Genomic DNA, 14049 nt, shown 5'->3' with positions numbered 1-14049 from the left:
ATGAATAAAATAGCGAAGCACTCTAGCCTTTCAAAAAAAAAAATCTTTTATTATCAGGCAACTAAGGCCCATAGATACATACCTTACAAACTAACATACAATTATTTGGAGCCTGTCGTGTCCCACTGCTGGGCAAAGGCCTCCCCCCAATTTCTCCACAAATCTTTGTCCAGTGCTATGTCTGGCCACTCCTTTAAAAAGGAGTCCAGTTCATCCCGCCATCGCCGGCAGGGTCTCTGCCAGAGCCCCTGTTTGAGTTTTCGGGCTCCCACTCTGACGTGATTTTGCCTCACAACTCACTCGGCATTCGGCAGACGTGACTAGCCCAGTCCCATTTTAGCTTGCCCGCCTTCCGAGCTACATCGACGATTTGGGTCTTGGAGCGTAGCGTGGTGTTCATACAAACAATAATAAAAATCTTACAAGCTAAAAAATATTTTATTTCAGCGACACGGTGGTTTTCTGTTGTGTCGCCTGTTCCGGTGTAGGATTTGGCAGATTCCCACGGAACCACCGAAACACCACACCCTTCGGCCAGAAGTCCGCGCCCGCGATGGTTTCCAGCGGCCTTTGTCTACACTCATAAAATTTGCTTTATTTTCCTCTCTATTGCTCGAATATGCAAGAGCTTCGACTATCGACTTTCGCACGCTTCTTTGAGCGTTAATTGGAATGGAAATTCTCGCGCACTTATACTTCACATACTCTTCCTAGCCACAGACTCCAGTGATTGGACAACACAACCATAATTAGTTTTATTTATCAATTCATAAAACGCTTGTTATTTCTTATAAGTAAATAAAAAAAAAAAAAAATTTGAGCCTATATACGTCCCACTGCTGGGCACAGGCCTCCTCTCATGCGCGAGATAAGATTTCTTATAAGTATTGCGTATAAATTGGTTCATTATTATATTACCGCTTGTCACTATTAACTCCCTATTCGGTTCGGAATAAAATATGTATCACCTACATCAACAACTCTCCTAGAATGGCATGCACACACCTTGATTTATAAATGGAATTAATGGATTGTTATTTTTCTATTACCATATGGTATTTACTAGTATTTTCTCCTGGCTTCCTTCAAGTCAAAGACTGTCAGTAAGAATGACATTAATTAATATTGTCAATCTAAATATATTATTTCACTTAATTCCAATCACTATACTGTAAACTGTAATGTGATAAAGGATTTATTTCATAATAATCATATCATATGTATTACGTACAAAAAATATAATTACACGATTTAAAGCACTTAAAACTAATTATTACTACTTAAACCTAAGCAAGCTACAACTAGATTAAAACTAAAACATATTAACCAAATGTAAAACCTCCCTTAACTCATTGTAATGTTATTAATGATATAGGTACAATATAATATTGTTGCATTACTAATAGTATCTAGTCAGCACTAGGAATGTATAGTTGTAGATGCGTAACACAGAAGAATGAAAACAAATAGTGTACACAAATGAATGAGTCAGTGGACTAAACATGTTGAATAAAATAGTTAACCTTTTCGACGCCAACGACGGATTTATCCGAACCGCAGGGCCAGCGCCAAAGACGGATTAATCCGTCAGAGACCACAGAGCAACGTAGACCTACGCGCATTATGCATAAAGTTCAATTTTAGCTTTGACACTTCGGTGACGTGGCGTCCGAGTGACAACTTTTGTGTTTGCCACGGCGTCGAAAAGGTTAAGCACTTAATAATGACGAATGCATCACACGTCCTATCTTTCCGCAATTAAAGTCTTACTATTATGCAAAATAACGGCCAAGTGCGAGTTGGATTCGCGCCTCGAGCGTTCCGTGCTATCACAATATACATATGTTTTATAATGATTTTAGTATTGTCCTTAAGTTGGGGGTCTGGACTGGATGTATGGAACCATATTTTGATGATGTCAACACAAAAATATGATTATTTGCTGAATATAAGTACATGGGGGTCAAACTATTGGCGTTTGTTTGATCCGAACGGTACTGATCGCGACACTGTATAAAAAATCTTGGTAATATGAAATAAATACACATTTATTATAATTATTTTATGCAGCTCGAATAGCTCGATGCACTAAAACGATTTTTTAATGCATGCAAATTACAATAACAAACCATTAGACAATAATATAAAATAACTCATATACAACTCAAACTAGATGCTAAACAGGATCCCAACTCAGCATAACGCCACGGCAAGCCATGACGCTGATTTTCAGTGGGTTCCAGACTTAAAACTAAGCTACAACTAAACCATGTATAACTAAACGAGTGACAACACACACACCTCTGAACCTATTACCTTTTATCTTATTATTAAATAGTTGCAGACAACCACAAAAGACAGCGCGATGTCACCAGGCGCTGCTCCGGCCGCGCACGCCAGCAGCGAGCTGCTGGGATCCCTGACCACGCAGCAGCAGCAGCGCACCAGCGCCCGGGTCATTAAGAAGCTGAGGACTGAACCAGTTCCTGATCCTGACAAGAGAGGTATACCTACTTTAACAGCTTGAATATCTGGGCGACTTTGATCGGAAAACATGTAAAAACTCAAAAATGCGCGTTTTCCCAGAGACAGCTAGGTCGATTTTTTGCCCCCGTAAACCCCAAATAGCAATTTTCATTGAAATCGTTAAAGCTGTTTTCGAAATCCCCGAAATATAGGTATAACAATTGATTGATTAAAGGTATAAGATGTCTTCAGCAGAGCGTCCAGATGTCCCTGGACAACGTCTGCCCTAATTACGAGTATATGATACCTTAAGCCAATGCGGGAATAACACTTACGCCTGTCTAAAAATACCTCACAACACCAAGCTAGACTGTCCTTCATTTCAGATATACCAGAATGCGACACTCCAAGCAAAATCGACGAGAAAGAACTAAAATTCCCCACAGTCAAACAGCGCATGCCCAAAGCTCTCTGGTCGGCTGACGAGAAGAGTCTCTTCTTCGAGGCTTTAAACGAGTACGGCAAAGACTTTGATGCCATCACCACTCACATTTGTGCCAAGATGAAAAAGAAGGGTATGCCGGACGTCAATCTGAAGACGAAGACGCAAGTCAGCCATTTTTATTACAGGACCTGGCATAAACTGTCGAAGCATGTGCATTTTGGGGAAAGTGAGTATATTTCACTTATTGTTTAATCTTCTGTTTCAACGAGCTTCATCTTTAGGTATCATGGCTGGAGAAGGCAACTCAATTGCTGACGTCATGTCGACAAGACAAGATGCATCGCATTCTAATGAACGAGGATTCGACATACGTATCTTAAAATTCACTCTTGCTTTCTTCGACGATCGAAGTCACATTCAAAGAAAACATGTATATAACGATCTATCAGCCCGTCGATCGTGTCTTTTTGCTTTTCTCAGACGTGAAGAAAGTAGCCCAGGAGCTCTACGCTCTAATCAACTACGGTGAGCTCAGAAAGAAGCTGGTCTCAGTGAGCGAGAAGACTTGCGCGCGTCTACACGAGATGGTGCTAAGTGGCAGCATGGTGGTTCGACACCGTGGTAGGAACGTCCGTGTTAGGACTCCTATGTGCCGTGCGTTGCGAAGACTCAATCAGATCACAGGTGAGTCCAATACAGATATATTTCACCAAACACGAAACACGTGAGAAGACTTGCGCGCGAAAATTTTTGTGGCCTGGCGCGGATGTCTTGTTTGGCTGGGTGGCAATGAATGTGTTAAAGACAACTCGCGGTCACCATACACATTTAGTATGACGATTTCAAAATTACACCTGAGTAATCATATGAGTGTGTACAGAGCGGCAGCATGTATTCTGTCACAGTAATAAATAATAATGTACCGTTTTGTGTTTTTTATCTTTTTTTATAGCCTATTTTGTGTTCCACTGCTTGGCAAAGGCCTTCCCTTTCTTCCACCACTCATCACGGTTTGATACATGGACGACATCATCTCGCCATCTATTTTTTGGTCTGCCTCTGCTCTGCCCTTATATTCAATATATAACTCTATAACTTATATTCAATATAAAAACTATTACAAAAACCGCATCGTAGCAAATGCGGTTTTTGCAGATTCTATACAAGAGCAGCGTGAAAATTGCATTGCTCTCTTCATATTCACAACACAACACACACACACACACAATAAACAGAGCGGTCGCTGGCGGTGGGCGTGTGCGCGCTGGCCACGGTGTCGCTGCGCGCGCGCACGGCGGGCGCGTGGGCGCGCGTGCAGGCCGCGGCGCACAACCCGCGCGCCTGCGTGCAGCTCTCGCCGCGCACGAAGCTGCACGCGCTGCTCAGGGCGTTGGGGAAGCGGTGGCACGGGAAGATGAAGCTTGTATCCTTTTCAGTTATACTTGGGTCAATCAACTATTCCTTGTTGTTATTCTGTCCCATCAGCGAGGAGACAATAGTAGCATAGATTGTTAGAACAACTGCTGTACCATGTTCTACTAACATGCTCAGTAGATGTCCCATTATGGAAAGGTCTTATAACTACCATAAAATGCAGTTTGGTTCATTTAAATACGAAAAACCTAGAATTTTAAGACTCAGGAGACCGTAACCATAGCAACGTGTGTCAAGAAAAAGTTGATTAACCCACTTAGGCTTTGGGCTTCGGTTGGAATCGTATATCTTTCAGCACACATTATGATGCTGTCCGTAAGATACGGATCACTGGAGACCATCACAGCGTTTGTAATCTGGTGGACCTTAGAAAACTGGGATATCAAATGTATGTACTGGTGCTGAATTGCTGATGCCTGACAGAAAAGGTATAGGTTCACATAAGAATGTTAAATATCTGGTTATATAAGTAATAATATTATGGAGCCGGTCTCAAAAAGTGAAGTAAAATACAATTTATGGCCATGAATATCGTCAGCGCCGCCAATAGTACATTACTGCAGACGCCGGGAAAGAAGGGCTTGCCGGGTGAGTAGGTATAGCCGGCCGACCGTAGGGAGGCCGGATAGTGATACGAAGCCGGCAAGACCTTTTCACGGCTAGGCATGTATAGTGCTTTTCTCAAACATGCAATGAAATAAAAAAAATAGACCACTAAAAAAAACAAATTTATAATCTTTATAATAAAAATCCAACTTCACAACAAAAGTTTTTTAATTTTCCTTCCAATCCCGCCATAATTGTTTTTTTTTTACGGAAGTCGTCCGTATTTCGCGTGTGTAGTGTTCGAATAGACCTTATTAGGGCCATTATACACAATCTGATAATAAGAATCTCAATTTATATAAATAAAATAAATGCAGAGGATTTTAAATATTGTCTATGGTCTCTGGTGACTTACGTATAGACAAAATTTTAAATTTATTCATCAACACATTGAATCATACAGATTCGTATTCTTAATATCAGTACGTTCGTGTATAACAGGCGTTAACACGGATATTTTGGTCCGATAACCATTCATTCACTAAAAAAAATATATATATAATTCGGCTGTTTAGCCTGTTCATGGACACAGACCCCATGTTTACATTAGAATTAAAAAAAAAAATTACTTCCCGGCCTAGGCCTTCAATTTCGTATGAAATTCCTTTACAGTTCTCTGGAGTTGCTCCGCCCTAAACGTGATACTTCGAAGCCTGATATAACGCCCGGAGCGACGACATTTCATTGCATGTTTGAGAAAAATTCTTTTGTGGATCTTACGCTGGGGCGATAAGTATCAATTTTAAAACCAGTCGACTGTAAAATGTAACTTTGCCATACAAAGTAACATTACCTAATTAAATAGGATGTAACTTTGCCATAAAAAGTAAAATTACCTAAGTAAATAGGATGTAACTTTGCCATACAAAGTAAAATTACCTAAGTAAATAGGATATATACCTAAGTCTTAAAACATCGAATTATATTCCTATACGCTACCAGTGTAAACCAAAGTTGGAGAATATAGTGGAGATGGAACCCGAAGAGCCGGAACCAGTACGGCCTGAAGAAAATGATGATGACCTGGAAGACCACCTCAACCTGGAAACCGACAGGATTATAGTGCAAGGTATTTATTGGTTACTAGTGCATTGCCTTCTAGAGCAGATATCTATTTAAAAATATTGGCAAATATAAAATTAAACTAAGCTATACTGCACCTATTTGGACCCAATAGTGCACAAAGTACGGTGATTGCTATAGTTATAGCCACTACATAGTAATTGGCCACTCTTAACAATATAAAGACTTCTATTGGCTTGTGTGTTTCTGATTAGTTAGGAGTGGCAAATTACTATGTAGTGGCCAATAACTGTAATAGCAGTCACCCAGACTAGGAATCCTCCAGACTGAGTTTAGAGCAATTATTTCCTGAAGCCGATGCTGCCAAAAATACGGGGGTGCGGGGGGACGAGGTGAGCGAATCCCGTGCCGTGATTGGTCCGTTCAAAGACACGGACCAATCACGGCACGGGATTGACTCGAAGATGGGAGTAAAACTACAGTATAAGCGGCAGAGGGGGTAGCGTTACTATTATGCTCAGTCTAGAGGATGTCTTGTCTGTGCAGTCACCCTACCGTTAATTTTCCCTAAGTGTCATGGGCTTAAATTATTATTTTTCCATAGTCTTTGCCTATGCAAACTGGTCGCCTTTTAGTGCATGAAAATAGAGGTGTAAACTAATCCAAACCGGCGTATATTGACCAAAATTACCCACATTATTTAAAAATGTTATAGTGTTAACATTGTTAATGTATGTATGTATGTGCAGAACAAAAGTTAGCAAAGCGACCGGTACTCCACGTGGGCCCCCGACCCACGACTACAGTCAGACTACCGGTGGTCCGAGCCAGCGAGCAGCTCTCCAGCCAGAAGATATGCTTCTCCAGCTATCTGCAGCGCATGTACTCGCAGGACAAGGAAGCCAGTGAGTAAAGTTAGCAAAGCGACCAGTACTCCACGTGGGTCCGACCCACGGCTGCAGTCCGACTGCCGGTGGTCCGAGCCAGCGAGCAGCTCTCCAGCCAGAAGATATGCTTCTCCAGCTATCTGCAGCGCATGTACTCGCAGGACAAGGAAGCCAGTGAGTAAAGTTAGCAAAGCGACCAGTACTCCACGTGGGTCCGACCCACGGCTGCAGTCCGACTGCCGGTGGTCCGAGCCAGCGAGCAGCTCTCCAGCCAGAAGATATGCTTCTCCAGCTATCTGCAGCGCATGTACTCGCAGGACAAGGAAGCCAGTGAGTAAAGTTAGCAAAGCGACCAGTACTCCACGTGGGTCCGACCCACGGCTGCAGTCCGACTGCCGGTGGTCCGAGCCAGCGAGCAGCTCTCCAGCCAGAAGATATGCTTCTCCAGCTATCTGCAGCGCATGTACTCGCAGGACAAGGAAGCCAGTGAGTAAAGTTAGCAAAGCGACCAGTACTCCACGTGGGTCCGACCCACGGCTACAGTCCGACTGTCGGTGGTCCGAGCCAGTGAGGTGAAGCCAGTGAGTACAATACGTACTTCTATTCGTATTTACAGATGTTCCAATCGCGGAAACTTTCCATAAAGTTGGAAAAGTTCTCGTAAATGTCTTGTACAGGAAAAATTTCGAAAAATCAAGCTTTTTTGTTCATATGGAATACTTTGCAATTCTGCACAGATATGATGGTCGTTCTTGTCAACGTTCTTGTCTTGTCCGTCACGTTCTATCCCACGGTGTTAAAAAGTGTCGGTTATTTTCTCACGTGGATAAAACCATCCATAATATATTCAGTGTATTCCGCGGTTTTATGCCAACCGTTTATTTAGGTACCAGTAGAAAAACGAGCCGAAAATGTTACTTGAATATTTTGGAAATTTTATGTAATTTAAGCATGTCACTTAGATTGTATGGAAGCGGGTTTTTGGCGGCGGGTTCCTGTGACTCTTAAGTTTTGATTTCAGCCAAAATCCGCACCCCGAAACGACACCATAAAGACAGCAGTGAGAAAGACAAGGAACTAGAACAGAAACGGCCGCGGTTGGAAAGTGAGCCCAAACTCGACATCGACGAGACCGCCGTCGACGGGATCGAGCTCATGGCCAACTATAAGACAAATCAGGTAAAAAATATTAGAATAGAATAGAAATTGTTTATTCGTGGCAAAAAAACAGATAAAAACAGACAGACAGAAACAATAAACAAACTTACACATAATATTACAACGTATAACATTACATAACGTAACACATAAGTTAGCCACGAAATGGTCCCGACTCAGCATGGTGTTAGCCTGGATGGGCCAACGCTGGTCTGCCGTCGAAGCCATAACCGAGTGAAGCACGGAAAGTACACAACATTAAGAGAGATTAAAAAACCGGCCAAGTGCGAGTCGGACTCGCGCACGGAGGGTTCCGCACCATCAACAAAAAATAGAGCAAAACAAGCAAAAAAACGGTCACCCATCCAAATACTGACCCCGCCCGACGTTGCTTAACTTCGGTCAAAAATCACGTTTGTTGTATGGGAGCCCCACTTAAATCTTTATTTTATTCTGTTTTTAGTATTTGTTGTTATAGCGGCAACAGAAATTCATCATCTGTGAAAATTTCAACTGTCTAGCTATCACGGTTCGTGAGATACAGCCTGGTGACAGACGGACGGACGGACGGACGGACGGACAGCGGAGTCTTAGTAATAGGGTCCCGTTTTTACCCTTTGGGTACGGATCCCTAAAAAAGGAGTAATAAACAATGGCAACTACTATTACTATATACTTAGGTACAGTCGCCATTAGATACATCGGAGCGGCTGGGCGCTCAAAAATATCTGAACACGCCTCTATTGTCAGGGCGTTGAGAGTGCTTGTTTAGATATTGTGAACACACTGGCCGCTCCGATATATCTGATGGCGACTGTACATAAAAAAAACATCCATAATGTATAAACACACAAAGTGCTCTTACTAGGATTCGAACCCGGGACCTTCAGCTCCGTAGGCAGAGTCACTACTGTCTGGGCTAGTAGGCCTTCGAAGACCTATATGCGTAATTTCATTTCTATTTTCGTTTCTTTTAAAAGTGCTAGACTATTATTTCAGAGCGGTCAAGACGCTCACAAATATCTGAACACGCCTCTATTGTCAAGGCGTTAGATTGCGTGTTCAGATATTTTTGACCACCTCGGCATCTCCGATATATCTGATAGCGACTGTACCAGTTTTTTCTTTCAGGAAGACGAAGAAAAACCTAGCACCGAGGACGAGAAAGAGATAAAATCAGAAGAAACCGCCGAGGAAGAGGGAGACAAGGAAGGCGAAAGAGACAAGTATATGTCAGAGAGAGAGAAGGACAGCTTCTCCGAGATGGAAGATGATGAGAAGTTGTATATCAAAAGCGACAGTGATAATGAGAGTGATAAGGATAAGGGAGAAAAAAAGACGACGTTTAAGAATTTAAAGGTTTGTGAATGCAAGTTATATTTCAACTAGCTTTTGCCCGCGACTTCGTCTGCGTGGAGTTAGTAATTTGGGTAGCTTATTTTTTTTATCCAATCTGCTTTTTATCGATTCCCCATACAAACTTCCACCCCCCTTTTCACTCCCTTAAAAGGCGATTTCTGTAATAAAATCTACCCTATGTCCTTCGCCGGGACTCAAACTCTCTCCATACCAAATTACAACTAAATCGGTCCAGCGGTTTAAGCGTGAAGAGGTAACAGACAGACAGACAAACACACTTTCACATTTATAATATTATATTAGTATGAATTCCGTTAGGCGTGGCTCACTCCGCGATTTCGTCGCGTCGCTACAAGTACCTACAAGTACATGCGGCCCACACCAATGTTGGTGTCTAGCCATAGTAGTAACCGCGCACCGCTACGGACGGACGCCTGCTCGCGCTTGCGCCACCTAGCGGTCATATATGTCGAAAGCGGTGCCGTCATATAGCGGCCGTAATATAGCGGTGAATGACGTCACTAGAACGGTGTCTATTTAATCCAAATAGCGCGATTTCCTAGAGGACGGTGATTGACACCGTAACGTCAAAAAGCAGTGCCGCCATTTGCATGACGGCCGTCATGACGGTGTCGATAGTGTCGTGAACGTTTTATTAGATAGCGGTGAAGCCATTTTGTACTAAAATCTCAAATGCACCTTCTGTATCACGAGATTTGAATAAATATATGAATATTTCATAGATATTTCATCCTCCAAATAAATTATTAAAGTTAAATCAAGGTCGTCTATTTTCTCTCCTGTGAAAGCGACGACCATCTGACCTTCCAACCCAGAGGGCCTTATTGGCCTTATTGGGATTAGTCCGGTTTCCTCGCGATGTTCCCCTTCACCGAAAAGCGACTGGTAAATATCAAATGATATTTCGTACATCCGAAAAACTCATTGGTACGAGTCGGGGTTTGAACCCGCGACTTCCGGATTGCAAGTCGCACGCTCTTACCGCGAGGCCACCAGCGCTGATGTCAACGGCAATAAATTAATGCTACAAAATGTTTAGGTGAAATTCCGAATACGCCCCAAGAAACGCGGCGGTACCATTTACACCCTGGTCAACGAGGACGAACCGAAAGCAGAGGAGCCTAAGGAGGAGGAACCTCCTGACATTGACGTTGACAGTGCCGTCAAACAGATTAGAAAGGGATGGAGTGTGTACGACGCGGGCGATCTGACTATTGGAGACTTGTATCTTATGGTGAGTTCATGAGTTGATCGAATACTCCATCTAGTAGAGTGATCTGTAGTAGTAGGAAGCCTCCTGACATTGACGTTGACAGTGCTGTCAAACAGATTAGAAAGGGATGGAGTGTATACGACGCGGGGGATCTGACTATTGGAGACTTGTATCTTATGGTGAGTTGATCGAATGGTCATTCTAGTAGAGTGATCTGTAGTAGTAGGAAGCCTCCTGACATTGACGTTGACAGCGCTGTCAAACAGATTAGAAAGGGATGGAGTGTGTACGACGCGGGCGATCTGACTATTGGAGACTTGTATCTTATGGTGAGTTGATCGAATGGCCCATCTAGTAGAGTGATCTTTAGTAGTAGGAACCTCCTGACATTGACGTTGACAGTGCTGTCAAACAGATTAGAAAGGGATGGAGTGTGTACGACGCGGGCGATCTGACTATTGGAGACTTGTATCTTATGGTGAGTTGATCGAATGGTCATTCTAGTAGAGTGATCTGTAGTAGTAGGAAGCCTCCTGACATTGACGTTGACAGTGCCGTCAAACAGATTAGAAAGGGATGGAGTGTATACGACGCGGGGGATCTGACTATTGGAGACTTGTATCTTATGGTGAGTTGATCGAATACTCCATCTAGTAGAGTGATCTGTAGTAGTAGGAAGCCTCCTGACATTGACGTTGACAGTACTGTCAAATAAAATAGGCCAAGATGCTCAAAAATATATGAACATGCACTCTAACGCCTTGACAATAGAGGCGTGTTCAGATATTTGTGAGAGGATATCAACATTTGGGCAACATTTCGTTTACAAGTTCATCGTGAATCAATGGTTTTATACCTTGTTGCAACAATCATAAAGTCAATGACAATACATATTACAATATCTCACCACGGTCCTACACAAACTAATATAATTTAACCTCCTAAGGCCCAATGTCCTACCTATTGTACCTATTCAGTTCGATGTAATTTAAACCATGTTCAATTTGAACAGAGTCGCTTTTGCTTTGTTTCGTTCAATTTTCAAACAACGCAAAACCAACTCTGTTTCCTACAGTTTAGGTTCAAATTTCAGTGACATATTTTGGATGTTTCGTTTGTATGGGCCTTAGGTGGTTAAGTAATTTTCAGATTTCCATTTATTTCATTTCGTTCGATTTTTACATTCCTATACAGAGGGCCTACCGCGAACCACGTTCGACGTGTTACCTCCCTGTCACACTTACGTACGAATTTACAAGTGCGACAGAGAGGAAACATGTCGAACGTGGTTCGCGGTAGGCCCTCTGTATGTTAAACTAACAGCAGGCGTGTCTCACTCCGCGATTTCGTCGCTTTGCTACAGGTTGCTAAAAGTACATCCGTTCCGCCCCAATTTTGGGGAAAGCCATAAGCCGCGCGTGGCGCTGTCGCCACCTAGCGGCCATATCTGTGCCGATCGTGACAGACGCGTTTTGTTAGAGAGCGAGTCTTCTGTACTTAGTACTATTATTTATTCTGTGTCTCGTATTTTTGTAGTTCGGCGCCCGCTCCAAACTGGACCTAGACTACTGGTGGGCGGAACCCACCCCTCCCCTCCCCATAAAGGAGGTCGAGAAAACCCCTCCCCTAGAGAAAAGGCCGGAGCGCACCCCTGACAAGGGCACTGACAGCTCCTTGGAAGATGAGAAAGAGAGACGGGAGAGTGACTCGGACATGTTCTCTCCTAAGGCTTCCGGGCAGGATAGTAATGATGGCTCTGGGGATGAACGGAAACGTAAGTGATTGATGATAGGTGATATGGGGGCGCCACTAGCACAAACTGTAATCAAACCGCCTTGATACATCAATACCATGTTTATTCATAACTAGCGACCCGCCCCGGCTTTGCACGGGTTAACAAATTATCAGAGCTCGGCGGGAGTGAGACTCTGTAGGGGGCGTCACTAGCATAAACTGTAATCAGACCGCCTTGATACATCAATATCATGTTTATTCATAACTAGCGACCCGCCCCGGCTTCGCACGGGTTAACAAATTATCAGAGCTCGGCGGGGGTGAGACTCTGTAGGGGGCGTCACTAGCATAAACTGTAATCAGACCGCCTTGATACATCAATATCATGTTTATTCATAACTAGCGACCCGCCCCGGCTTTGCATGGGTTAACAAATTATACATAAACCTTCCTCTTGAATCACTCAATCTATTAAAAAAACTGCATCAAAATCCGTTCCGTAGTTTTAAAGATCTAAGCATACATAGGGACAGACAGCCAGCGGGAAGCGACTTTGTTTTATACTGTGTAGTGACGAATAATCTGTCAAAACTTGTCAAAAAACTGTTTAGGGCATAGTAGATAGATAGATTTTTATTTTTAGTACATATTGTAAGTTTATCTATGGTTTACGGTTTGTGCAAGTGCTGCCTCTGGCGGCAGAACATTGGTTATTTTGGGTGATAGTAGTCTTGTCTGTCATTTATAATTTCTATAAGTACAGTCAGCAGCAGTAGTTGCTAAGCGTAGTTAAAATGATCTTGACGCCACTTTATTGTTAAGAGAGTAAGAGCGTGTCAGGGTAATTTTGAACACCCTGCCCGCTTAGCAACTTCTGCTGCTGACTGTACCATGTTGTTTGGGCTTTGATTTAAGTTCATACTCATACTCATAGGTACTCGTTTATTCATAAAGCCAATTTACATGTCAAATAAATTATACACTTACACTTAAACTTAAAATTATATATACAATCAATCGAAAATTAAAACAAAGCTTATTTACATGTCGAATTAAAATTGGAAAACGTTTAAAATTAAAATTGAGGTCAAGACGAAAGACTTAAAATTTAAAATTAGGATACATTTTAAAATTACAATTAATATAAAAAAAGCTGATTCCCGTGTCTAAATTATATTGAGGTCAAAATTGAAAAATAGTAGAAAAGCAAAAGTCAAAATTTAAGTTTAAAATAGTAGGTAAATATGATACATTTTTAAGATGAGGTAAACAGGTTCAACAAAGCAACCATTAAAAACTGACCCGTCTGTTTTCAGTGGAACACCTAGTATCGTCTCCGGAGAGAAAACCAAGTGTTAGCAGCCTCAACCTCGCCAGCAAGCTGGTCAACCGGCCCGCGGCCGCGGCAACCGCGCCGCCCGCCGACGGGTTCAGCCAAGTCAGCGAAAGGTAACCAGTAGAGATGCAACGGATAGTTGTTTGGCCGGATACCGGATATCCGGCCTGGACTAGGGTTGCCAGATCGAAAGGCGCTATTATCGGGAAATAATATAAATTTTTCGGGATTTTGGGAGTTAAGTCGGGAAAAAAGAATCATTCAAATTAAAGTAATTGTATTAAAAACAACGACATTTTACATTATTAGCACTACGTCAGCTGCTCTGCCCAATCTCGCCATGTCGCGCTGACGCGGGCTCGACGCG

General features: G+C 42.7%; 1 protein-coding gene across 1 annotated transcript in view; it reads left to right on the top strand.

Annotated features, from left to right (window-relative positions):
* The window catches only part of LOC134654510 (protein cramped), a 54451-nt gene that overhangs the window by 26790 nt on the left and 13612 nt on the right, over positions 1–14049 (top strand). Inside the window, 11 exon segments of the mRNA XM_063509955.1 lie at positions 2345–2504; positions 2853–3137; positions 3392–3595; positions 4147–4346; positions 5906–6020; positions 6724–6888; positions 7871–8040; positions 9151–9378; positions 10439–10633; positions 12149–12386; positions 13663–13795. Coding sequence (XP_063366025.1) covers positions 2345–2504; positions 2853–3137; positions 3392–3595; positions 4147–4346; positions 5906–6020; positions 6724–6888; positions 7871–8040; positions 9151–9378; positions 10439–10633; positions 12149–12386; positions 13663–13795 — 2093 coding nt within the window.

Source organism: Cydia amplana, chromosome 15 (genome assembly GCF_948474715.1).
Source record: "Cydia amplana chromosome 15, ilCydAmpl1.1, whole genome shotgun sequence".
Taxonomy (NCBI): domain Eukaryota; kingdom Metazoa; phylum Arthropoda; class Insecta; order Lepidoptera; family Tortricidae; genus Cydia; species Cydia amplana.
Note: the sequence above shows the minus strand (reverse complement) of the source record. Positions and strands in the feature narration are given on the sequence as shown.